The sequence below is a fragment of the Onychomys torridus genome, chromosome 15 (assembly GCF_903995425.1).
Source record: "Onychomys torridus chromosome 15, mOncTor1.1, whole genome shotgun sequence".
In the NCBI taxonomy this organism is placed as follows: Eukaryota; Metazoa; Chordata; class Mammalia; order Rodentia; family Cricetidae; genus Onychomys; species Onychomys torridus.
Genome location: NC_050457.1, coordinates 65984076 through 66011851, shown reverse-complemented (window position 1 = coordinate 66011851; position 27776 = coordinate 65984076). Strand labels below are relative to the sequence as shown.

At 45.6% G+C, this 27776-nt stretch overlaps 1 protein-coding gene across 2 annotated transcripts in view; it reads left to right on the top strand.

The window, feature by feature from the left end:
- Positions 1-27776, top strand: part of Trio (trio Rho guanine nucleotide exchange factor) — a 313085-nt gene that overhangs the window by 256554 nt on the left and 28755 nt on the right. Inside the window, exons 35-40 of one of the 2 annotated variants that reach the window (XM_036206893.1) lie at positions 14072-14364; positions 14835-15005; positions 17481-17576; positions 19630-19778; positions 21978-22044; positions 23709-23812. In XM_036206893.1, coding sequence (XP_036062786.1) covers positions 14072-14364; positions 14835-15005; positions 17481-17576; positions 19630-19778; positions 21978-22044; positions 23709-23812 — 880 coding nt within the window. Of the gene's footprint in view, positions 1-14071; positions 14365-14834; positions 15006-16471; positions 17415-17480; positions 17577-19629; positions 19779-21977; positions 22045-23708; positions 23813-27776 lie in introns of those variants that run through there. The other variant, XM_036206894.1, reaches the window with a different exon arrangement.

The following is a 27776-nucleotide window of genomic DNA, read 5'->3' as shown; positions in this document are numbered from 1 at the left end:
ACCCAGTTAGGGATGCTGGCCAGTAGGCATTCCTGCGATGGGAAGATGAAAGTAGATGAGGCATGAGCTCACTTGATTAAAAATAACTGATGCAGAAAAAACAATTGGTAATGTCAAAGTCTGATGCAAAGTCTGGACCACTAGGGAGCTCTGGCGCATGAGCAGATTACCTCATCTGCATGAACTTTATCATCTTTCACCGAAAAGCAAGACTACAGATAGAGCATCCCTCCTGGGAGTCATTGAGCACCCCAGGCATTTAATGGCTCTTGAGACATGGCACCTTCTTTTCTGTAGATGACCTTTGAGTCCTAGAAGTATTTCCTCCTTTAGGATTTCTTACTATAGGATATTATTAGACTTGTTCATAATGGAGGATGATTATGCTATGGTATTTCCTATACCTATTTTGTTCTGATAATTCTTAAATTTATTAAGAAAGTCTTAAGAGATTCTTAAAGTTGGCACCACAGATTTTTTTTTAATGTTGACTCACATTTAGAAAGAAGAGAAAATGCTGTTTCGCACTAAAGGGTGGATAAAGGGAAATGAAAGTGCAGTGGATCCCTTCCACCACTCTCGGGAAGACGGCTGGCTGCTCATCATTCCAAAATTTTACAGTAATTCAAGGCCCTTCCCCAACATAGTATCAGAGTCATATTTTAAATATTCACTGATTCTATTTCTACATTGATTATGGGAGGTTATATGTCCATCAGACTTGAGCAGAAAAAGAAGGTTCTGACTCATAGCCAGGAAATAAATTCCAAAGCAGGCTTCTTTATGCTTGTCAAGATTTCCCGAGTGGTCGCAGGCCATTGTGTGCACTTGTAAGTGATCTGGGCATTGACCTCTGGGAAAAGGCCTGCATCTGCTTCCAGTACAGTGAGTGCAGTGGTGCTGCAAGGGAGGCTGTTCTGCTTGGAGTTTCTGCCTGGAAGCTTAGTTCGCTTGTTGATGTTGCAGTATGGTACCTTAGGTAGCCTTAAGCAGAAGATTTAAACAATTGTTAGGGAATGAAAAAAGAGAAGGTAAAGTTCAGGACTGTCAGTATGGTGTTGGCACACACCTGGAATCCCAGCATTCAAGAGGCTGAGACCAGGGAGCTTGAGTTCCAGGCCAGCCTGGGCTATGTAGCTTTTATACTGCCTTTTTTTTTTTATCTTTGAGAATTTCATACAGTACATTTTGGTCATATTTCTCTCCCCCCTCTGGCTTCTCTCAGACCTCCCTATCTGCCCAGTTTCATGTTCTTTCTCTCACAAATAAAACATAATAAAAATCCATACATGTGTGATTGATATGCCCAGTATCACGCCATTGAAGAAAACTGATTGTACCTGTAGCCATCAGTTGTGAATAGCTTCTTGGCTAGGAGTGAGACTTAGTTCGCACTTCTCCTCCTTTGTGCTGGGGTTTTGCTAGGCACTGTCTCAAATAAATAAATAAACAAACAAACAAACAAATAAATACCCGTAAATTGTCTTTTAGGTCACTCCAATGAGAGCACTAGTTGTATAATGAGATGGTGAAGCTGCTGAGTAGTTCATTCTGAAGTAGCCACACTCATGCAGGATCCAGTCCAGCACTGTGCATATCTCCTGCATTAGACTCTGGAAGAACCCTCCATAACAGTGAACAGACTCACATGCAAAGCACTGTGTGCTTTGGAATTCTGAATTCGGTCCAAGTCTTTCCTAACCATTCCTGGAGGATAGAAGCACATAGACCGTTCCCCTCAGTGTGAATAAACAAAGATAATAGCCTCCTCAGACGATTGTTTTGACTGTGAAGACTGGCTGTTTCACATAAACCATGGGGCAGTCTAAATTCTATCTCCACCTCACCCCTACTTGAATACCACTAACTCAGTGGGCAGCGGTGGTGGCGCAAGCCTTTAATCCCAGCACTTGGGAAGGCAGATGCAGGTGGATCTCTGTGAGTTCAAGGCCAGCTTGGTCTACAGAACAAGTTCCAGAACAGCCAGTAGTACACAGAGAAATCCTGTCTTAAAAAACCTTAAAAAAAAGAAAATCCCGTTAAGTCATTCAAAGTTGACAGTATGGTGTATGTATTGCCCAGGGACACCAGGGAATAGTACAGTACTGCAGAGACCAGAACCAGTATTCCACCCTACTTGCTCCACCCAAGTGACTTTGGATAAGTGTTTGAGTGCACCCGTCTGCAGTGACGTCATTGCACCCTCACCCCCATACCTTACCTGCACTGTTGGTTATTGTATGCTTCAGAATCCTCATTCACATTTGTTTATTGTTTTTTTTTTTTTTTTTTTTTTTTTTGAGCTGAGGACCAAACCCCGGGCCTTGCTCTTGCTAGGCAAGCACTCTACCACTGAGCTAAATCCCCTACCGTTATTGTATTTTTTTAAAGCAAAGTTCATTTATAAAATAATTCTGTTCTCACTTTTATAGGAAAGGTTTTGCCTACTACATGGATAATAATCCAGGGAAAAATGTGAAATTTTGGCTCATGTTACAGCTGATTTTATAGTGAATGTGGAATTTTGAGATACAAGTAGATACTAGTAATAACAATGGCGCTCCCTTCCTTGCAAGTAGCCTTAGCCATGCAGAAGTCCAGCTGTCAGGCAAAAATGACTTCTGGTCTGGACTTGACTTTGCTAGATGGGGCAGGCATCTTGCTGGTGAGCTGCAGTCTCTATCTTTGCTGGTCTATCTTTCTAAGTATGTTGCAGCAGCTAGGCTTCATGGAAAACACAGATTTATGGCTTTTCATTCTGAAGAATTTCCTCCAGGTGCTCCGAGTTGGCCTCTGGGGTGAGTGAGCAAGTCCATAAACACAGGGAGGTTGGAGTAATGAGCCTTGGAATTTGTCCAGGGAGCCTCGATTTCCTCTTCCCGCCTGCAGGAATGGGGGTGGGAACTGGGCAGCCGCAGACCAGATGCTCTGCTTCATTTTTTTTGCAGTTCTCTCCTAAGACCATGAAAATCTGAGGGACCAGATCAGGATCCTTAACTGTAACAACCAGAAAACTCACAAGCGTGGGAGCAGCAGGGAAGAGTCCCCATGGGCCACCACTGAGAATATCTGGATGTGTCTCCCCTCATCTTTCTGTGTGCAAACCAATGTCTCTCTTGTTGACTCTTTAATATTTGACCATCCTTTTTTTTCCTCAGAAGCACAAATGAAAATGCTTCTGTATTAGCTCTTACAGTTAACTCTCAATCCTGTGGTGAAAATAAACTCATGACTGTCATCTAGAAGGAGAAGAGCCAGGGGTCGGTCAGGCTTCTAAGGCAGCCTCCCTTTCTTTCTCTTCTCTCTCAGCTGGTGGGGCCCAGCGGCACAGAAAGAAGTTGAATCTCAGACTCTGTCATGGCGAGAGGGAATGTGCCGTGCTCTGGTAACATAGGAACTGAAAATTGAGTGTTTTCCCTTTGTCTCTCTTCAGCTAAAAAGGAAAGCAGCACACAGCCTGCCCCTGCCCCAGCCCTGTTCCGCCCGGCCCCACGCAGAAGCTGTTTGATTGCTTCCTGTGGTTGCTTGCTCCCTGGAGGTGGCAGCACCGCTTTATCACAGGGATGCTGATTAAAGCCAAGGACAGGAGCCTGCTTTAATTGGTGTTCCTCGCAGAGGCGGTAGCTCTTTTCATCCCTTGTCTCCAGGCCTGCTTTGTTTCTTCCTGGACTGACTCCAGGCCCCTCACTCTCCATCCTCCTCACAGTTACCAGTCAGTGGCTTGGCTAACACAGAGCGAAGAGTTCTTAGAGCAGGACTCCGTTAACAAGAGTCGACCCTTAGAAAGCTGCCGGCCTCTTCCTGAGGGGGACAGACAGAACTGTCAGCTTCCTCCAAAGACAGGCACCCCAGCCTTCTTCTCACTCTTTGGTTTGTGTTGTTTTAGTGTGTGATCACCCCAAAAAGAGGGGAACAATACTTTAAAAGCCACTAAATGATAGGGAGGTGGGAAGCAAGGTGTGATGGACAGTTAGTTAGGGGTGGACTCTGGTATGTGCATGTCCACAGGCATCTGTATGTCCACAGGCATCTGTGGACATCAGTTGTATGCCTGTTTGGTCACATGCTCCAAGCTTCAGCTGCAGCACCATTTGCTTTTGTTAGTGTTACTAAAATACAATCTGGAAGGAATTCCTAATGGGTTAGGACTCTTTTGTTTCTTTGTTTTTGAACTAAACCAGGAACTCCAGAATCTGTGCTGGATATTTGCTTTGTGGTTTGGGAGAGAGTGATGTGTTTCCTCCCTCTACACAGCCATAACTCTTCTAAGCTAATATTCCATCCCTTGAGACGGCAGCCAGAGTTAACCCACCCCGTGGAGGATGTGGAGTGCGATAACACTTGGCAGACTCACTGCAGAACATTCCAGGGCCTCCCCACTGCCCCGTAATGCTGTATAAAAATGAGCATATTGGTATGGGCTCCATGACAACTTTTATAAGTTTGCACGGTTCATAGCTGGCTCAATTATGTGTATGCTAATGCAATTCAGACATTTTTGAGGCAGTGAAACACTTCTCTCTGACATTCTGGATCTGGTTTTAATTTTAAAAGAATAATAATAAATTTATATATGAACAATGCATATAGTCTTATCACCATTTCAACTAAACCACATAGTTTAACTGTAGAATGTTCTTTTAAACCGTGTTGTATTGCAAGGTCTTTATGTGTCCCCTGCCTCACATGAAGACAGGTTTTAGTTTTTAAAAGCATCTACCTTCCACCCAAATTGTAGATTTCCTCTTTAACAAGACAAGCCAAGTGACTTCATTTTTTAACATGTAAGAAGACAGTAATCAAAAGTATAAATGTTCTTTGTGGAAAGTGTTCCAGATGTAGACTTTCTGTAGATAAGATTAGATATTTCTGTACCTATCACTTTGTGTTGAGTTTCAGAGACCATTGTGACCATGAGTTAAGTATCCAGGATTCCTAACAGTGTTAGAGGCTATGAAAGCAGAATGGTGTGTGGGCGCCATGTGACTGCCTGTTATCCCCCAAATTAACTGTGTGTTCCTGTAAATGATGAGCTGTGTGTCTGTTCAGGCAACAGTAAACACTGCAGTGCTCTGGAAATGACTCCACAAACAGAAATGAAGAATTGAGGCACTGTTACTTCATAAAATAGAGAGCCTCCTTATCCCTCTGGCCCCTGGGTTTTTGTTTGGTTTTCGTAACTCTTCTTTAAGGGACACAGTTTGAGTTTGGGGTGCCACAGAGGATCTCAACCCAACAGATGCAGCACAGAGCACTCAGAATGGCCCTTGCTTTGGAGTGCATAGATCAGATGACATCCTCATTCTGTAGGGTGTCCCTCTGCCTTCCGTGGTGATTCCTGGGTGAAGGTGAGGTCTCCTCCAGCCTGGAGCCTCAGTGAGAGCTGTCTCCAACCTCCCAAGGACACTATAGGTCCCTCTCCTACTCATGTTCCCAGGAGCAGTGTCCTACACAGCTCAGTGTGGACATCGCCAGGCTGCGTGCTGACCAGAGAGCATCCATGAGGGCTCCTGCAGAGACGTTGTCCTTCCAGCCCTGCTCACGTCATGAAGGAAGGAAGACTGGGGCTGGGCAGGAGAGTGACAGAAAGCTGCTCGTTTGTGGGGTTCATACATGTCTTTCTGGTCTCGGTTTTTATTTGTTTTTATTTTAAGAAATGTGTGTGTGTGTGTGTGTGTGTGTAACACTGCTATCTGAAACCTTCTGCTTTTGACCTTGAATCTTAAGACCCTACCATTCACCATTGGCAAAGTAGGTCCGCAGGGACCTTTTCTCCTCTCTGGCAGCTCAGATGTTTGTCTGCAGAAAATCCTGCTGCTCATCTCCTCCCAAAGTACCTGGGCCTGGTGCACATGAAAAGCCTGGTCATTCTAGACTCCAGAAACGAGGACCGGAAAGTTCCTCCAAGTCAGTATTCATCCAGAGCAGAGAAAGATTGCCTTTAGAAGTGAACTCTAACTTGACGGTGGGTCAGCAGAGGAAGGGAGTGGGGAAAAGCCATCTTTCATAACCTGGCGCTCTTTCACAAGGTGCCTGGCCCTCCTATGCCGCTGCTGGATGGAAACAGGAAAGGTGGGCACGACCTCTCGAGAGGCCTTTAGGAAGAAGGTGTCATCTCCTCTCTCTACCTCTCCTAAGTGGGGTGTACACAAGGAGCCCAGAAAGTGCCAGGGAGGAGCTGGTTGTTCCTATGTTCATCTTGTTCTCTTGTTGCCATGGTTACCCTCTTCCTGATTTATAATGCTCCCTTTACCTGGAAGCAGACAGCCTGGCCATCAGCCATTCACCTGCTGCAGATCCTCGTACTTGGAGAGTCTGGCTCCACCATCCCTTGATTGGATAGAGTCCCTGACACCCAGGCCAGCTTAACCTATCCTTCCACGATGCCTCTGCATTGCCTCACCTCTGGTGTATTTTCAAATGTCTGTTTCAGTGACGTTTAAGACGTGAATGAGATCCTGTGTGTCTGACTAGCCAACTAAAGGATTGTGCTGTTTGTTCTTTGTGTCTCTTTATCTGAGACTTTAGTGATGACATATAAAAGGACCTTTGAAATGAAATGGCTTCCAGACTAGAAATTCTGACATCTAGCCTCCCTCTTACAGGATAAATCCGAGAAGCGTGCTTCCTGATGTTCATGTAATATTCAAGTGTGTGAGGAAGAAAACTTAGGACCAGTCCTACAGATCACCCTGCTTGGCTTGGGTATTATGGGGGCCACACCCTGCATGACCTGGTAAAACTGAGACTAGAGCACAAACCAGGTGCATATCTGCTTGAATGCTTTATGTGTTCCCATGCCTGTGTGTGGACATGCTCAAGTACCTATGCATGGTTCTGGCTCTCGGCCTTCATAAAGAACAGGCCGTAGCAGTTTCTCCTGGGTTGGGTTTAATTGACGCCCATGACTGTTTTGTGTTTTGGGATTCTGGGGTCGTGAGAGTTGGGGAGGGGGCACTGCGGTAAGCGCTCCCCATTGAGTGTGTGGGAGGGTGCCGCTGGAGAGCTGCGTCTGTTGGTCGTTGATGTGCGTTTTCTCAGGCTGCAGAGACATGTGTTCCTCATTACAGCATGATCCGGGGCAATGCTGTGCTGGGGCCTCTAGTGCAATCTGGGTTTTTATTTATTTTTTTAAAGACAAGGAAATTTATCTTTTTTCCCTTGTGTCTTCTGTACTCACTTCCTATTTGGTGCAGACACCAAGTTTGCATTTTTTGCACCAAGGACCCTCTCGGCCCCACACTATAAAGTGTGTAAAGTGAACTTTGTGTTCTTTTTCCACGTTTTAATTCATCACCCTCCTCCAGACTCGGTGCTTCTCCATGGCTTCTGCCTCAGTGTGACAGTCACAGCCTGGCAGTGTGCAGGAAAGGCATAGAGTCTGGCACCCAGTGGCCGGTCATCACTCCCACACTGATGGAGCCTCAGTGCCAGGGGACAAATTAGGACTCAGTGGGGCCGCTGGACAGAAGAGACTGAACCTGTGTCAGAGCAGGGAAACTGGAATAGGAAACAGAAGCCAGGCAAGTAAAGATTTCAGATCTCGCTCACAATCAGAAGCTGGATGCTGACTTGGAAAATGACTGTGAAAATGCATCTGTCCTTAGCCGCCAGTGCTGGACCATGTCACAAAGCAGGCCAGTGTCTCTTCCTGAGCCCCTCAGCTGACTCCCCAGATGAATTTCCCACCATCGTCTCCAGCATTTGTGGACTTCAGACCATTGTAATCGTCATATAAGACAAGACATGGTCCCTGAATGATGCATCCGGAGGAGTAGCATACAGATGGCTTACATTTTATGTTGTCCTGAGAATCTCTGGGGCACTGTATAGCATCTCTCTCTTTTCAGATAAGAAAAAAAAAATGATACCTTGATTCTAAAAACAGAGACTTTAAATCGCATTTGAAGAATGTAGAGATGCCATGGAATGTTCTAGCCAGTTCAGTCCCTCTCAAGCTAGCAGCCTGTTTGTTCTTTGCTTACTGAATAGTGTGCCTCTCTGGTTCAGTGTGTCTAGTGCTGGCTCCCTAGTATGGCTTTCTGAACAAAAGCTCTTCTGCATTCAACTCTTGATAAGTTTGGTACAGAACGTTAAAGCCTGTCCAGCTGGTCTCAGGCTTTAGAAGCGCAGCCCCACGGTTGTCTTTCTTAAATAGTAATGATGCCTCCCATTGTAAACTTGCCTACATGAACTGGAAATGAGTCCTTTGTTTTAGAAATTTCTCTTTGAGTTATGCTTATCCTGACTAAAGATTAAAGACGCCGTGGCATAGTTCATCTGGCGCATGTTCTTCAGCACACCCACAGTGGACACCAAAATAGAATAATGACCATTAACCAGGAACTGCAGCTTTCATTCAGTGATACAGTGTCAGCCTAGGAATGTGAGAGCTGGCTCACTCCTCTCTCTCTCTCTCTCTCTCTCTCTCTCTCTCTCTCTCTCTCTCTGTCTGTCTCTCTCTCTCTCTCTCATTTGGGGATACTGCAAGAGAATTTGAAATGTGAGATGGATGTTTACTGGAAAGTCTCCCAGTGTTGAATACATGTATCTTGTGGCGGCCATGCCTTCTCATCCATGTCTCAGCTGTCTGTCAGCAGTTGTCCTGTGTGTGCTTGGTTGATGGGATGTGGGTGAGGGAAGCCTGAACAGCAGGATCGAGGGGACAAGGCCCATGCAGTCCCAGCTGCCCTTCCCACTGCAAGCCTTGAAGTAGATCATCTTGCTCCATTTCCCTGCATCCCTGCATCCTTGATGTTTGAAGTTTCTTTATTTTTTCTATGCAAAAACGTGAATATTGCCCACTATCTGTTAGGCTATATTTAAAATAGCCTTTTTTATAATGTCCCCACCCAGCAGAAGGAAAATCATAGCCATTTTACACCTCAAGAGACTGACGCAGAAGAAGGCCGTGGGCTTTAAAGATACTTACGCCCTGCAGTTGACAGACCAGCCTCACAGCCTGCTTCCCGTTGTCTGCAAGCAGCCCCCTCAGCAAAGAGGTGCAGGACCCCTGCATGTGCCAGCCAGGCCCCAGTCCCCAGGTCCACTGCCTGCACTCAGCTGTCCATCCCTCCCCTATGGAGACATTTGAAACCAACGAAATGTTGATTTGGGTGAGGCATTTTCAAGCTCAGAGTATGCAGTATTTAATTCTAAAAGTTTGCTAAAACTCCTCAGCAATCCAAGCGTTGCTGCAGTACAATAACAGACTCTCTGAGACTTTCTCCCTCTGTGAAAGTAGGGAGAAAGCTAGAAAAAGCAAACAAACAAAAAACCCTCCAGCTTCCTTGGTCTGCAGCTAGCAGGATATGATCCTCCCCCCACCCCATGTGTGCAACTTTTTTTTCTTAATTTTTAAGTACTTTTATTAATCACAGATGTCCAGATTTACAGACTGAGAGTAGAAAGATTTCTCCTCGCCTTGGGTCTGGCCCTGTGTGCACATGTGAAAATCTTTCCTGTTTGCCTTTTTTTTGGTCCTGTTTCTATTTTAAAAGGAATCCACTATAACCATTGTGTGACCTCAACCTCAGCAAAGATGCACCACACCTGAGAATTCCCCCCTCAAATGGGCCCCAGCAGATAATGGTATCTTTCCTGTGTGCACACCTGCATGGATTTTTAAGCTTGCTGGAATCCCTTTATCCTGAAGTTTATCCTTTTTAATAAGGGACAGATTTCTTTCTAAATAGAAGTAGAATGAAGTCATGATCTAGGTCGTTTCAGCCATGCGTTTTTAGTATTTCCTAGACACTGTGCTGGGCTTGCCGTTAACTCATAGTGCCCATGAGTTCTGGGTATTGTCAGGGCACTTGCTGTTTGTATAAACACAATGTACTCATTTCTGTAGCACAGGGAGTCCCGATGCTGCAGGTTACTACGGTTTATAAAGCTGCCTCATTTCACTCCGATTGTTCTTCAAGTCCCATCACTACCCTGTAAGGTGTGGAAACCTGGGTCCACAGGTCTGCCTGGATCACCTCCAAGAGGACCTAGCCCAGACACAGTCGTTCTGTGACGCCCATCTTAGGTCTTCCTTCTGTGCCTGGAGGAACAGGATTCTTTTCAGTTGAAAGAGGAAAGCCTACCTCCAAACCACGCAGGCACTAACAGCTTTCCCACAGTCTAGGAAAGGTAGCATTGGGGTGATGAGCAGAGCTGAGAGCAGGGGGAGGATGTGAAAATGCCAAGGAGACGCGTCTGTCAGAGCTGCGGGGCTGTCTTCGCCCTGAGCTGTCTCTCTGCCCTGTGCAGTGTTTGCCTTGGTCAGTGCTGTTCACATGTGCCAAGCCTGGACTCTGTCCTAAGAAAAAGCCGTTTGTGACATCAGAGGGAGAGACAGGGACCACAAGAGAGAGGTGTCTGCTTGATCTGGTGTCCGTATAAGTGAAAATCCACAACTGTGTGTGCTTCACCAAAGGGAGAGACCACCTGTATTTATCACAGAACTGACTACAATGTGCCACACTCGATCACTGTCCACAGTGGGAGGCTTACGTTATCAATCAGTGTCCTTGGGGTGAGCAAACAAACACAAGGCTAGCCTGTATCCAGTTCATTTGCTCACCTAATCTTCTTTACTCCATAAATACTAACTAAGCCCCAGGGTGTACCGAGCAGCCTGTGGGCTGCAGTTAGGCTCCTGCCCACAGTGTTTGTCTTGGTGGACTGGTTGTCCATCCAGGTACTCTCCTCCTGAGGACTCTCTTTCTGAGCCTGGCAGTCCACACAGATCCTGCACAGTCAGGTCAGGGTACCCAGGAAAGGAACATGTGGGCTTCACAGTGGCTGCTGTGCTGCTCTCGGGCAGCAGGCACTCAGGGTCCAGGTTTGGTTGGCTCCCGGCAGTCCACTGGCTGTAGTGGCCACCAGAGCCTTCCGAGAAAGACACGTGCGTGCCGACAATAAGTGGGTCTTTCCAAAGGGGCTGCACTGTGAGCTCTGTGCTGGGTGTGGAGCTGTTGCCCAATCTCTGCCCAGGGACACTGGAGGCCACACATCCACTAGAGGGATGCAGCAGGGCCTGTGATAGCATCGGAAATGTATGCCAGTGTGGTTGGCTTCCGGACAAAACCAGTTCCTGAGGTAAGTAGGACAGTAGTAGATGCTATACCACGTTCTGTTACTGATCCTGCTGAGTTCAGATCATTCTTTTTAAACTTCTGATCTGTGCATTGTGTCGCACACTAGCACAGAGCAGGTATGTGGGCTGTTAAGATCTACAGACTCAGGCAGAGAATTTTGGCAGCTTAAAACATACACATATATAACAGTGTGTTGTTGCAAAAAATCAAAAGCATGAGGAATTTAACTTCATGCTTATGAACTGGAAGGAAGAATTATTTATCTGTTTATTTTTCCCATTGCTAATAACCCAGATTCTGAGTGACTTACCAGATTTACATTAACTACAATAGGTCATCTGCTAACCGTAAAGATAGATGGGAATATTTTCCCTCTACATCCTCAGACTTCTGAAACGAAAACACTTTTCGAAGTTAAAATGAAAAGTTCAGCACGGCTTCCTTCTAAATCCGTAACGGCTGCTAGCACTGGTGATGTTGTTCTCCCCAGTGAAGTAAAGTCTAGTCGCCTAGTGACTGGTGCAGCCGAGCTCAGAAGAAAGGCTGTCCCTTTACAATCACCGTGCCACACGCTTTTAGAAACTTTAAAGACATTTCATTGAATCAGGCATAGTGGCGTGTACTTGTAATGCCAGTACACATGAGAGGCTGAGGCCAGTCTGAACCATAAGCAAGACTTTGTCAGGGAAAAAAAAATATGGGTTACCAAACCCTCCACCTCTCTGTCCTTTATATGGTCACTGTACCAAGAGGTCTGAGCTAAGGATGCTGGCGTCTGTGCTCCTGGATGCCAGGGAAGGAGGTTGACCTGGAGCTTTCATCTTCTCCTGACTCTTCTGGGTTGTGCCTGACAATGGCCCGGTATGAGCACAGCACAATAACTCTCACTAAAAACAAAATAAATGTGGGTAGTGGTGGCGCAAGTCTTTTATCCCAGCAAATTGAGAGGCAGAGACAGGCAGATCTCTGTGAGTTCAAGGCCAGCCTGGTTTACTGAGTCTCAGGATAGCCAGGGCTGTTACACAGAGAAACCCTGTCTTTAAAATAAATAAATAAATAAATAAATAAATAAATAAATAAATAAATAAATAAAGTAGTGGACACATGCACGGACAAAAGAGTTACTTCTTAGCAAGCATTGATTAGTTTTGAACCAGTTTGCCTCTGGAAGAAAAGTGAAGATTTTTAACATGAATGACGCATGGTCATATCCTCCTCTAGCATGTGTCTTGGGCAAAGAAACACTGAGTTAGCAATTAGATGAGCATCAGCTGTCTCAAGTGTGTCTCCAGCCCTCATGGGAGTTGCTGGTAGTGCTACATGTAGCCACAGGCCTCTGGGTTTATTATCTCCTGCACACAGTGGTCTCTTGTGCCGTAAGGCAAAGAGCCTATACAGGTATGTGTGGAAAAGAGTACTTTCAAAGATTAATTGTCATACGTTTTTAAGATTTCAAAGGGTCTAAGAAAATAAACACGTGGCCAATGGTCATCTTTATTATTACGTCTCCTAAAAGAAATCATTCAATTCTGTGTCATTTTGATGGAGCCCTCATATCAGGTACTTGGAAAGTGGACACTCACTTCCTGGTTGCTGGCTTTCAAGTTTACAGAGACATTCTACCTAACTCTGGATTCTTTAGTTATTGCCCTCTTGAAAGTTGGTCAGCCCTGACTTAACTGTTTAGTTTTGAAATCCAGTGAGAAGCTTGTCATAGACACCGTTTCTGTAGAGCATTTTGGTTAACTGAAAAGGCTTTCTGTACCCCTTAGATTTAAAAAATGTATTGTCTTTGGCGTGATTGCTAATATTCACTCAAGTGTATGAGATAACAATGTTAAGTTGCCAACAAAGCAATTTGTATTTCTTTGTCTGTATTATCTATGAGCAAGTGGCCGCTGGCCTGCCAGGCTCCCCATAGCCATGCTCTTTGGTGCATCAAGTTGGTCCTGGATGACAGCCTTTACAGAGGGGTACTAGTGTCATAGAGTCTAACCTTTTTCATTTGGTGGGTGGGACAAATGGACGGAAGGAAAATAGACAGACAGATCGATATTTACTGGTAATGTCTGTCAAACTAAATATATATCTGCCAAATATATTACTGTCAAAGTAAATATTTCTTTGACTAATTCATGATAATTTATGTAACTAATGCTTTAAATTTTTTCTCTAAATTATTTCCTAATTTTATTAATCTAGCAAATGGTTAGAAATAATTTTAAATTATATCTTCCAGTGTCTTATAATTTAAGTAGTTAATGAGTTTATTTTAATATATTGTGTGAGTGTTTTGCCTGCTTATATTTCTGTGCCCCATGGTTATTCCTGGTACTTGTGGAGGCCAGAGGAGGATGTCAGATCCCTTGGGAATGGAGTTGGTTGTGAGCTGCCATGTGAGTGCTGGGAGCCAAACTCCAGTCCTCTAGAAGAGCATCTGGTGCTCTCAACTGCTGAGCCATCTCTGCAGCCTCCATTATGACATTTTAAGTCTAAGCATTTGAGTTGTGGTAGCACATAGTTTTGTGATCCTGCCACTTGGGAGGGAGAGGGAGAGAGTCAGGAACGCAAGGTCATCCTCAGCTTATCTAGCAGGCTGAGGCCAGCCTGATCTACATGAGACTCCATCTCAAAGACAAAAACAAATTAACATGATTGGGTCTGTGGACCGGCCACACTGGGCTTGGTGACATGAGTTACTTTTGGAAACTGGTGGTGCATCTTGGGAAAGATTGTCCATAGCAGAAATCTGTAACGCGATACAGAAATCCATCTTGATAATCATCCTAGAAGAGAGCGGTGTCAGCCCTCTCCTCTTTCTTCCTACATGGAGGTAAAGCCACGTCTACGTTCCCAGCAGCTCCCCTGGGATTCTGTCGAGCTGGGGAATAAGCATGGTGACTTATGTGGCACAGACTTGACCCAGTGCTGGGGCACGTTGTCATATTCAGTGAATGCCTTCTTTTCTCCTCTCATCCCGTCAGACTCACTCTCCGTCTCCAGTAATGACGCCAGTCCACCAGCCTCTGTGGCCTCCCTCCAGCCCCACGTGATCGGAGCACAGAGCTCTCCAGGTCCCAAGCGGCCTGGCAACACCTTGCGCAAATGGCTCACAAGCCCTGTGCGACGGCTCAGCAGCGGCAAGGCCGACGGGCACGCCAAGAAGCTGGCCCACAAGCACAAGAAGAGCCGGGAGGTCCGGAAGAGTGCGGACGCTGGCTCACAGAAGGATTCTGACGACAGCGCTGCCACCCCACAGGATGAGACCATCGAAGAGGTGGGTCTGTGCGACAGACTTATGACTGTTGTCATTTATGACGTTGGAGTCCAAAGGCTAGAGCCCTTCCAATGTTTTCTTTCTTTCAAGCTAAGAGGAATTGCTGTCTTAGGAAGAATAGATTTGGTTTGTCGGAAGCATCAGTGTGGGATTGCCCCATTTAGGTTTCTGGTTTGCAGACTGTTAGTACACAGACAGGTTGAAAGACATTGTTAGAAATGCCAGTGAACTGCTTTTATTCACTATATGGGACTATCCACACTATTCCTGTGTCACCAAAGTGGACAGAGGACATCAAGGATATTTGTACTTCCCCATTTGTCCCAGGGTTTGTCTGAGTTATCCTTCGAGAAAGCATCCTTCATGTCCCCAATATGACGACCTTAGCCCTGACAGAGCCAGTGGGGATTTTAACCTGGGCTTGGTTGTCACGGCCCACCGTGAAGGAGCAATGGTTGGTTTGATTTCAGAGAGGACGGAACGAGGGCCTCAGCAGCGGCACGCTGTCCAAGTCCTCCTCCTCGGGCATGCAGAGCTGCGGAGAGGAAGAAGGAGAGGAGGGTGCTGATGCTGTGCCGCTGCCCCCACCCATGGCCATCCAACAGCACAGCCTCCTGCAGCCGGACTCACAGGACGACAAGGTAAAGGAGGGCCACACTCAGCCAGGCCGAGGCAGAGCCTCGCTTTCATGCCAGCACATTTCAAAAGCCAGGAGGGGCAGGGATGTTGGAGCAGGCACTGGAAGCCTGCTCTTTTCCCAGCAGTCAGCCTGTTTATAACTCATAAGTATGAATAATAAGCCCATTTAGAACAAGCACTAGGCCAGCACATGCTGCTCCCATATCACATGGTCATGTAAATATGTTCAGTGTATTTCAGTGATGCTTCAGTAATTGCTGCTGTTAAAGTAGTTTTTAACATACCAGTTAGAGTCCTCAAGAGAGCAGAAGTCTCCTGCAGCCTGCCTTTCAGCACACAGTAGGAGTCATGTTTCCTCCATAACGTGTTTTGCACATGGCTTTCTAGTTAAAATAAGGCTGTGTTGCTCTCCAGTTACTCTTCCCAGCATGCCACGTGTGCTAGTAGGATTAGAACCCCAGCAACTGTGTTATTACAAAATGTAGGAGTCACCTGAGCTGTGAGGCTCCTCCTTGGTTGTATGAAGACCTCAAGCCATGTCAGACTAGGTTTCCCTTCAGTTCTTACGTCATTTTAGATTATATTTTATCCATTCCAATTAAATACAGTATCAGAAAGGGAAACCTAATAAATGAAGCTTACACACCCTTTCTGCACCCTGGCTTCATCATGGCCCTCACCATTTCTTAGGTGCTAAAAATTGAGCTAGGAAGTCATTGCTGGTTCTTTATTGTTATTCTTTTGTTTTGTTTTGTTTGGCAATAACTAAGTTTTCCAAATAAAATAGATGTGCGTTCAACATTTTTTTCTTCACATTTTCCCCTTTTCCATCCCTGAGTCCCTTATCGATTCATTAGCCTTTGTTTGACAACCAAGGGTGTAGACAGTCAGTGATGGGCCACAGTGAGGCCACCGCACTCGGTGCTTGGTCTCAGCACACATCTCCACAGCCCAGACACCCGTGCCGCACACAGTTGAACACTGCCAGAGTGCGTTGGTTCTGAGGCCAGTGGTTGTGAGCTGCAGAGCCAAGCTGCAGCTTGTCCCCTTAAAGTTTAGTGTCATCGCCATGTGCAGGCCGGTCTGAGAGAGAGGTGAGGGCTCTCAAGCTCCCGTGTAGTGACTGGCCAGGGAACCAGCTATGTGGTTGTCATGACAACTCATGAGCGGCTTTGTAACAGTCTAAACTAATAGTTCTTTCAGAGCAGAAAAATACAACTTCTTGAATCTGGGTGGTTATCCAAGCACTGGGGAGCAGACTTTATTGGCATATTTTCCTCCCTTAAAAGACGGAGTTGATAGAAGCTTGTTGACTGGAATCATTTATTGCCTACTGTGCAACCTGGTTGGGTATCATCGGTAGCAAGTCTTCTTTTACAAAAGTCAAGTGATGCTCTCAGACAGTGTACTATCTTGAACTAATTTTTTGTTTTGTTCTGTTTTCTCTTTCTGTGAACTTTCACTGCAGCATTATGTTGATTTGTGTTCTGTGTCTGTTTTGACTCAGTTTCCTTACCTTTCCATTTGAGTTTCTTTTTCCTTTGTTTTGTTCATCTCATATTCCAGACTTCATGAGAGCAAACCAGTGTTTGTTTTGTAAAGTGCATATTTTGGTCCACATATGTAAAAGCCTGTTGTAAAAATCTGTATCTGTCCGCTGTGAGAAATGCATCTCTGGGCAGCCAGCCACGTGTCGCATGCGTCTTCTGCTGTCCTTAATATGAAGCAAGGTTCATATTACCTATGCCCCTGGATCCCCAGCTATTCCACAGCAGAAGTAATCTGCAAACAGTGTTTGCTAATTACTGAATCTCAGCTCAGTAGCCCCTCCCTCAGATTCCCTCACTGTCACCCCGTGACGCCCTCGATCTAGCCATAAGTGGCATCTGGTAGCTTGTGAGGCTTCAGCTCTTCTGTCCTCTGCAGTAATCATTGGGGAAATGGATGGCACAGGAAATGGTGAGCTTGTCCCCCTCCCCCACCTGGTCACTGCACCCTGGCTCCCTTCCCTTTCATAATCCTGTAACACAGTCAAGCCTTTGTTAGCAGCCCCATCCCGTTTCTTGGTTATTTGGGGACTCACCCATTAAACCTTAAGCCTCTTTCTCTTCCGTTGACCGGGTTCTGTTTCTCTCTTCATAGCCGAGAGCCTAAGGCAGCACTTGCAGTTAGTTAGGATGCCCCCGTGCGCAGTCACCATTCTGAACAACATTACAGTGTTCCATGACTGTGGATTACAAACAGACATTGTCTGCTTCCCACATGTATCCTAGACAGGTTTTATTTAATGTTTCATGTCAGAATATTGTAAATATAAGAGGACGACTCTAAATAAATGCAAACAAAGACAAACTTGTGGTCTTTTTGTCTGGACTTACTTTAAAAAAAGAAGCTGGACTTTGGAGGGAATTTACTCCCTGTGCTGTCACTGACGGGAGACCTCTCCTGCCCGTTCTTTGTCTTAACTTCTCCCATAGGCCTCTTCGAGGTTGCTCGTCCGCCCCAGCAGCTCCGAGACTCCCAGTGCAGCTGAGCTTGTCAGTGCAATCGAGGAACTTGTGAGGAGCAAAATGGTAAGTAAGGCTTCCGCCATCGAGCGTTAGGTCTGAAAGCCAGTGCTGCCTTGCAGAGGTTTGCCTTTGCCGCGGACTGCTCGCCAGTGTAGCCGTGGCTGCAGACTACTGTCACCATGACCAGAATGGAATCTAGGGGTCTGCTCTCTTGTCCTAAGGTTCATCAGTGCCTGTGAAGGACTCCCAGAACTCAGAACAGCTAGGACTCTAAAAGTTGCAATTTATTGCATAAGAGGACCAGGTTAAAATGGGCCAAGAACAAGATAGCACAGGGAAGGGCCCAGAGAACTTCAGGTCCCAGCACTTGGGTATCTTCATAGGAACAAATCACACTTGGCACTTATGTAGGACAGCACAGAGAGCATTGATTGACAGCTGCAGTGGTTTATTTGAGCCTCTGTATCCAGACTCTGGGGGATGCTCAGTTATGTATGCTGGCCAGCTACGTGCATGGCTGCCCTTAGCATCTACTCTGAGATGCTCTGTGAAGTACCCATACGGTTGTATTTACAATTCCCTAAAATGTGAGCAGTAAAGGAGGATTTCACAAGTGATGCATCCAGCATCCCTGAAGTCTCAGCACTTCGGCTTTGTGCTGGGGGCTTCCTTGTCACACACACACATTTGTGTAAGGGACCAGTGGGCACCACAGCCAGGGTGACCATCCAAACTGTCACAGAAGCATATGATCCTGTGTCTCTGTCAGAATGTCAGCAGCCTCCCTGGTGCCATCTCAGGCAGATCACACCTGACGACAGGCTGCCAGAAGTAGCCTGAGACTCAGTTGTTTCAGGCCCGGGCATCTGGTACAGTTATAAGGACATGTCTCTGTGGACACGCATGAACCCAGTGACTGCTCCTTTTTGCTCTCTCCTCTGTTTCTCTTTTCTCTTTTTCCTCAGTATTCAAATGAACAGAGTTTGGTCTAATGAGTCCCAGCTGGCTAGCCAGCATAGGGCAGAATGTCCTCCCTCACCCCCAGTCTTGGCTTCCTGTCCTCACCCACCTGATCCATGAGTATGACGCCAGCCCTGACACTTACAGAAGAGTGTGTTCTTCCAATAAAGGTCAACTGCTATTTATTTATCAGAGTGCAATTTTTGAATCAGGTTCCATTTGTTAACTAACTTGGTGTCCTGATTTTCATAAGTAAGAACCACAGCTAATGTGACTTTCCAGCTCTGTGGGCTTCCTTTAGCAAGGTTGCACGTACAGACCTGTGTCCTCACAGCTCTGTGACGATGAAGAGTCTGTTCCCATGAAGGGAGAAAGCAGGACACAGATAGCAATGTCACTTTGCTAATAGCAAGCTAAGGCAGTGATGCCACGTGCTCCTGCACTTTGGTCCTGTTTCTCCAAATCCATGTATTTTCAAGCCAAACTGTTCTACAGACCTAGCTGGAAGCTTGGAAGGTTTTAAGATGGCTGTAATCCCTAGGCACACTCAGTGAATCAGGTGGAGAAAGACAGTTGGTAAACACCAGTTAGAAGGTCGCCAGTAGGTAACCAATGTCACGTTAATCATCAGTGTTCTACTCAAAGATCCTTTAAATACCTTCGAACTCTGCTAAAGTTCTACAGTGGTAAAAGCACATGACCAATTTGATTAATATTAATATTAATGATTAATATTAATCAATAATAATTAATTAAACTTTGATTAATATTTTTATTCTAATTTTTCTGTTTACCCAGTTCCTCTGACTCAATAGAGTTGCTGTTGGTTTTGATGTTTTGAAGATTTGTGTTTTTATTTTATATGTATGAGCGTTTTTTACCTACATATATATGAGTGCACCACATGCATGCAGTACCCGCAGAGGCCAGAAGAGATTGTCCAGAGCTGTCATGGGGGTTCTGGGCCTAGAAACAGTCTTCTGCAAGAGCAGTGCATGCTCTCTGTCAACTGTTGAGCATCTCTCCACCCCCTCCGATGTTTCTTTAGTAATGCAGTTTGATCTGTTGCTAGAAATTCTGTAATTTTCCAGTCACATCCTTTGTATCTTATGACGTAGATTTTCTTACCCTAACAGCAGCCCTGAATTTCTTCCAGGCACTGGAGGACCGTCCCAGCTCACTGCTTGTCGACCAGGGAGACAGTAGCAGCCCCTCCTTCAATCCCTCAGACAATTCCCTCCTCTCATCCTCCTCACCCATCGATGAAATGGAAGAAAGAAAATCCAGCTCTCTAAAGAGAAGGCAGTAAGCAGTCGGCATCCTCACCATCCCCGCTTCCCGCTTAGCTGCGGCACCTCAAAGCCAAGAGTGGGAGTCCCCTCTGAGTTAGCCAGAGGAGATCTGGAGCCTGCTGAGAGAGTGTGCATGTGGAAGTGTGTGTGTACATACACGTGGGGGGGGGGGGGGTAGTGTTTGCACATGTGTGTGCGTATATATACACGTGTGTTTGCTTCTGTGTGTGTGTGTGTGTGTGTGTGTGTGTGTGTGTGTGTGTGTAAGGATGTGGTAATCCATAGCTACAGTTTCTATTGTTCTCCATGTATGTTATGTTTACAAATAAGAACACTTCATGAAAAGAATATTATCTGTAGTTTGTGGTAAGAAACTCTTGTACTTGCTATTTGTTTATGTAGCTGTGAAGAAAAAAAAAGTGACAAAATTAAACTAACATGAAATTAATCAAAATGTGAATATTTCAAAATGTAAATTGATAGCACTGTTTCTCAAGTGTCGTAAAGCCAGTTATGGTGACGAACGTCCCGAGAGTTCACACCAAAGGCTTAAACTCTGTCTGGATGAGAGGAGACTGGATGCTGTGGGGGGGTAGCAACCCGGTGTGAGTCAGGCAGTTCCAGTGACTTGAATGGTGCTGGCACATGGGAAGTGCCAGGGTGATGTTGGCTGAGAGAATGAACGAGAAAGTTGGGATTTTTATGTTTTTTCCTCCTGTAGTCTTGCTTCTTTCCCACATTCAAATAATTCTTAAAGTGTAATTACATCAACCTTCCCATACTCCTCCCAAAATTCATGGCCTCTTGTCCTTAATTAGTATTGTTACATACATATGCACATAAGTATACAAACACAACCTGCTGAGTCCAGCTGCTGTTGCTTATGTGTATATGATGTCAGGGTTGACCACTTGGTATTAGTTAACTAGCTGAAGGAGTCGCGTTCCTCAGGATGGCTACGTTTCCCTTCCTCAGCTCTCCTTAGTTTCCTGTAATCCTTGACTAGGATTGGGCCCTGTGAGTCTTCATGTTCCATACCAGCATGTTCATTGGTGTTATTGTTGTTGAGGTCTTATTGTTGAAGTATCAGGAGTGAAGAAGCTTCGCTCACATTTCTAGGAGACAGACTGGGTAGCAGACTTCCTTGACCTCTGGCTCTTATAACTTTCCTGTCCCTCTTCTGGAGTGTTCCCTGAGCATTGGAAATGGGGGTTGTATCTTAGATGTATCTGTTGTGGCTGGGCACTGTCAACAGCTGGGCACTGTCAACAGCTGTCATGTTCTCTGCATCTTGACCAGCTGTGGCTCTCTGTAAGGGTCTCCATCTGCTGCAACAAGAAGCTTCTTTGATGAGGAGTGAGTTAGACTTATCTGTAGGCATAATACTAAGCGTTTAGAATGCAGTTAGGGATTATACTGGTTTAGTGAAGGGGCAGTAAGACCCTAAGACCCATAACCTCCCAAACCCCAGACCATTGGCTAGCTTTCCAGTGCCAGGCATGGTTTCCTTCTGCTGTGTGGTCCTTAAGTCCAAGTACACGGCCATTAGTTACCATGTGTCATTCTTGTGCCTCTAGAGATACCTTGCCGTGTTGAACATCATTGTTATCCATAAGCAACAGGAGGGTTATTGATTGTGTCTCTCCCTTGACAGCTTCTGTAGCGCTGTTTGGTACTGTGAAATCTAGTCCTCAGGTAGAGGCTTTCAGGTCAGATCTGCTCAAATCCTCCAAGTCCTGTGTCCCAAGTGAATGGTGGAGTAGAGTAGAGATTTGTCTTTAACATCTGGAGACAGCCAACTGGCCTAGGGACTGTCCTCTTTTATCTAAGCACCTTTGCTCATTACAGACAGATACACTTCAGTGTTATTGTACATATTTTAAATATCTGAAATAGAACATTTTTTTCTGTATGTTCACTGAAGCCTAAAATTACTTTAAAAAAAAAAAACTGCACCCCTTAACGTCATAAATTCATAACAAAGTCATGCCTGTGCTTCTTGTTATTTTCATGTTATACCATCTTTCCACCTGTGTGTGCGTCTGAGTGCATGGCTGATAGAGTGCTCATGGTCATCCTCCTGCCCTGTCGGACTCACCTGTATAAATTTCATACATTATTGCACAGTCCTAAAAGAATCCATTCTCACAAAAGCAAATTTGTATATGATAATTGATTTGGGAAAACAGATTCTATGTTTCTCTTTTTCTAGCTATGTTTTGCAAGAATTAGTGGAAACGGAACGTGACTATGTGCGGGACCTTGGCTGTGTGGTTGAGGTATGTATCTTCAGAAGCTTCATAACCTGAATCATCAGAGAGGTACCATTTGAGATGGCGGAAGGTGATACTGTCTCAAAAGCCTTCAGAAATGTAGCTAGCTACCTTAGTAAACTGTATCCAATTGTAAAGGATTGTTTTACGTAGTACATCCTGAGATATATATTTTATATGTCATTAGGTTTTCAGATTATTATGGCCAGTAATTTTGTGATTATTATATTGAAATTTCCCCTTTCGTTATTTTGTAAGATTAGACGTTCCCACAGAAACAATAGTAATATCAGTTGAAAAGTCAGCATGGCTGAGCTACAGATTCAGTCCATTCTGAATGCACATAGTCCTGCCACTGGCCTGTGCCTCTACTAGGGCATTGATGTATAGCTGTGCACAGAATAGCTGGCCCACCATTTCCAGTCACTAGCAAAGGCACTTTGTAGCTACAGCAAAGCCACTGCCGTCTACTGGCCAGTTACAGGCAGGAGCATCACCACCAGCTCAGTTCATCCAGAGGCCTCTTTTTGGTGGGTGGTTGGTTTCATGCTATGTTCTGCAGCTTCGGCTAACTTAGAACTCACAGTGTAGCCCTGGATTTTCTCAAACTTGTGGCAGTCCTCCTGCCTCAGCCTACTGAGTATTGGAATAGATATGACCAACCACACCCGGATCTGTTTTTTTTAGATCTAGTCTCGATGTTTAGCTAAGGCTGGTCATGAACTCATAACCCTCATGCCTATACTTCCCAAGTGCTGTTTTTACAGATTGTGCCACCACCCCTGGCTCTAAAGCAGAGGAATTTTTGTGGTATAAAATGTAATTTTCCTTTCAGCAGGTATGTGCAGAGCCATACCTTTTGCGTATATGTCTCGTTAAAAGTAGCAGCTGTTGTGCTGTAGTATTAGCTCAGTGGTCTAGCCTTTGCTTAGTGTGCACACAGCCTGGGGTCCACCCTCAGCACTGCACAAGAGCAATAGTGATAACAGTCACTGTGGTTCCCTGACATAAACGTTCAGGCTGCTTGTTTTCCTGCAGTCACTGGTAGCAAGAAGGTTTCCAGTGTGAACTACATCTCACGAGAATCGAATAGAAGTTGTAGTTTGTGCTTCAAAATGGGGTTTTGCTGTGTAGTCTAGAATGGCCTTAAGCGCTCATTCTTCCCGCCTTGGCTACCCAAGCTGCACAAGATTCACACCATGTCCAGCCAGCCAGAGTGTAAAGCATGCTTTAGCTGTGTGGTTAATCCACCTGTGTTAACACACAATTTACAGGAGGAATATTGTTAATCCTCTTTAATGTGCTGTCTAACAATCTCAGAAATCACTTCCTTTGTTTATGATGTAAATCCTAAACACACAGGGATGACTTCTGACTGAGCAGCTGTCTGGTGTTTGTAGCTGACAGGATTGCTCGCTTTATGAAACCACTTACATCTTTCCAGCTATCTAAGTTCCCTAGGAGAACGTTCACCATTTATAAATGTTACATGGTCAAGGAGGGCAGTTACAGCAGTGACTGCAGCAGTGCATTTGAAGCAGTAGGTAGGGACGCTTTTCCTGGACATTTTTGGTCTATTCTTAAACAAGGCGGCGTGTGGCGTGACTGTTACTCCAGTACATGATGCAGATGTTTCATGTGTGCGCTCATCTCCACACATTGTGTTGTAGGGCTACATGACGCTTATGAAAGAAGACGGTGTTCCCGACGACATGAAGGGAAAAGACAAGATCGTGTTCGGCAACATCCATCAGATCTATGACTGGCACAGAGAGTACGTCAGACACCTCATGCCTGTAACCTGCCTAGCTTCGGGGAGAGTCTGAGTGAAGGGCAGAGTGCTGTGCTGTTGTGGCATTTCACGGCAGGGAAAGAGTCATGTTAGCCATGCTAGTCTGTGCCAAGATGCCAGGTCCCTGGACAGAGGCTGTCCACTGGCGGTCATGACCAAGCACTATGAGCATTTTCTTCCTTTCTGTACTAATTACCTCTTTATCATTGCAACCAAAATACCCAACAGAAACGACTTTGTGGAAGAAAGGATTGAGTCAATTGAGGATTGGCTCAGATTTTTCAGAGGGTTTTCTCAGATGGCTCAGCACCATGAGCCCTGGGCATGATACAGTGGCGGGAAAGCCTGGCTGAGGAAATTCTTCTCTTTATCTTAGATAGGAAACAGGGAATGAGCTGGGAAAGGGGCTGGGGTAATATTCCCCAAAGAACCAGTCTCAGGGACGTACTTCCTACAGAAAGTCCCTATCTCCTCAAGTTCCCACAGCATCTGCTAATGGTGCCACCACCTGGAGATCCAGCACTGGAAAGGCAAGCCTGTGGAGGACATTTCATATTCAGACACCACTGGACCCAGAGGTCCACAGTCGTCCCATGTCGTCCAACTTGAAGGGTTCTCGGGTTCTCTTCTGGACTCAGCGAATTGACCTGTTTGTCAGAAAAATTATCAGAAAGTTTTATATTTGTAATACTCAGGGATACAGGTTTTATATCCCATTCCAGAAGGAGGAACAAGGAACTATCAAGGAAGAATTAGACCAAGGCAGAGTGGAAAGCCTTTACATCCTGTAGATGCATATGGAGCACAGCAGCACACCCTGGTGTGGGCCTCCCATTTGCAGCCCACGAAGCTGTGCTCTTGGGCCCAATTACTGCTGCAGCCTTTCTTGATGGAGGGTCCAGATTTCTGACATCTCAAAAACCTGAGCTCTTCCTTGTAACTTGTCTTTATTCCCACAGCGTTCTGCATGTCCTTGCCAACTCCTTGTTGGGAATCTGACCCTAAGACACATCTCTGGCCCATTTGGGAGTCTCAGTAAAAACGTCTCTGACCAGTAATTCTTGCATTCTTCTTGCCAGGGTCAGCTGCCAACTTGAGCAATGTCTTGCCCTGCTTGGCTACAGTAGTTGAGACATCCTTGGTTAGCTGACCCAAGGAAAACACTTTTCTAGGTGGTCTTGTAAGAGTAAAGCACCCAGAAGCTCTCTTTTAAAAGCCTGCCATAGCTGGAATCTGGCTAATTTGCTGAGACACCTTCAGAGCCTCTTTCCATATTGACCCAATGCAGAAAGGCTTTCTAGTGGCATTCTCCTTAAAGACCATGTCTGTACCTTAAACGTGCTATCTTTTTTAGCCAAACTGCATGTTTTTACATCTTTCTGCTCTTCCTGTTCCCCATTCTAGAAAACCTGGCTGAAAGCAGCCTGTGCTAACTGTGCCTCAGCCTGAGTGCTGTGCTCTCTGGAGATCTTCTCCACCAAGTTTATCTGTTCATTACTTTCACAGTCAGCCTTGGGTGGTGATGTAGCTTCCTGTTAGAGTTCAATCCCCAGAACCACAAAAAGAAAACAAATTCCCTGCCATCCAGGTGTCCTGACCTGGACATACATACACGTGTAGCCACCACTGTTGTCAGAATGTGATGTCCATGGCCTGTAAGCCGGTTCCCTGTCCAGTCCTTGCACCATCTGAAACCTCCTGAGTGCATTCTTTCTTATCCACATGTCTGTCAACATCTACTCCTCTGCTCCCCAACTAGACGCACACATTAAGCTCTGTGTGTAGCATTCTGGGGCTCCTGTAGCCTACCATCTCCAGACATTTCCAAATTCTGCCTACAGACCAGTTCTGAACAACTAAGAGCTACATGGAGAAGCTTATTCAGAGCAGCAGCTCAGGTCTGTTAGGTCTGATTCTCTGAATCAGTGACATTTTCCTTTCTGTGACCAAAATACCTTACACACACGAGGGATGGAGAGTTAATACCTAAATGGAGGGTTTTCTGTCTTGCTCAGTCCTGCAACTAATAATCAAATTATCATTCAGAGGCTTAATATTAATTACAGACTGTTTGGCCTATTGCTTAGGCTTATTACTAACTAGCTCTTATAACAAACTAACCCATTTTTATTAACCTATGTTTTGCCACATGTCTCATGGCTTTACCTGTGTTCTAATACATCTTGCTCCTCCAGCAGCTGGTGGGCATCTTCCCCCAACTCCACCTTTCTTCCCCCTGTATCTTGCTTGGATTGCCCACCTGGCTTTATCCTGCCTTTCTATAGGCCAAAGCAGTTTCTTTATTAACCATATTCACAGTGTACAGAAAGACACCCCACAGCAGATGGAGGGTTAATACCTTACGTACATACACAAGGGATGGAGGGCTTGTTTTCACTCACAGTTTCAGAGGGCTTACTCCGGCAGCAGTGTGGAAGGTGCAGCTCAGTGCTGCCTGTAACACTGCCTAAGTCTTTGCTTCCAGGAACTTCCTCTTGGGCATAGCAGGGATCTTGACGTAGACTGCCATAAACTATTTCAGGATATGCGGATAGGATAACAAATCCAAGGGCCAAGGAACTCTTGCTATCCATAGGTCACAGAAGATTAAGATGTATGTCTTCATTGTGAATATGGCTCGTCCACCTCTATGATTTTTCTTGGAAACATGCAGGTTTATACATGAGAAAGAAATGCTTCCTGGCCCTTGGGCTAAGATGAAGTGTGGATGGGAAGATGTGTTGATAGTCCTTCAGATGAAGTTAAACTCGCCTTTGCACAGGTCCTTAGCTGTTTCACATACACACCAGTTAGATTTATTGGATTAATTTTTCTCTTCTTTCATTTATCCATGCTTTGAGAATTTCATACGTGTATGCAATCTCTTGATCATCTCCACCCACTCTCCCCATAACTTCTCTTAGCCCCCATACATCCCCTCCTGACTTCATAGCCTCTCATTTTTCACTCCCTCTTTATAGCTCATCAAGTCCAGTTAACACTGCCATATGTGCGTGGGTGGAAGACCATCCAGTGGAGGCTGGGAAACCTAGGAGAGGCCACACCCCCAAGAAAGCTAGCTCCCCTCCCCCCAGCAGCCACTGGTGCTCAGCTAGCCTTGTTTGAGGTCTGTCTCAGGAAGGAGAATGTTGCCTCTATGTAAGCAACCCTCACTGTGGTTTTGCTAGTTACGTTAAAATTCTTGTGTCTGAGCCAGCAAGAAATACAAGCCAGACCCCAGGAAATGAAAAGCACTTTTCCCTCCAAGTGTCCCTTGGTGTCCCTGTCTTTCTGCCCCACTGCTTCAGGTCCATAGTCACTTGTCGCCATACACTCAAGAAAGACACTGTGGCAGCAGGAATGTGTCATTTAGGAGGTTCTTCGCCCCCTTTGGACAGCAAGTAGAGAGCAGCAGGAGGTGCAGCGGGTCTTCCAGCTATGGCCTGGTTCCCTGGGTTCCTGTGGCCTCCCAAATAGCACAGCCCAGCTGAGCATCAAAGCATTCAAAGCAGAGCCTGTCACCCTCTCTGTGCCTCCATTCTTCAGCCACACCGCATATACAGCAGCATCTTCATAGCCAGTCACTGGGTTAATATCTGCATCCCACTCAGCAGCATCTGCATACAATGAGACTCTGTTTCTAATCGAGCTGCAGCTGCCTTTTGAGTCCACGTTACTGTCAGAGCATTTAGAATTCACTTGCCCAACTTAGTGTCAATGGAGGAGTCGACAGGATGTCCCAGGAAAATAAACTTTGGTCACAGTGTTTTGCTCACACCTATCCTAGGGAGGCGAGGTGTATGGGAGCCAGTATGTGGCTTAACTTGGCCTGACGGAACTTACCACCATACACCTGCCCCCTTGTTTATAATTTGAAAACCCTTCACCATCTATGGCTGCTTCCCACTGGCCACTGATTCTGTAGTGGGGTTCCAGCTGCAGCCCC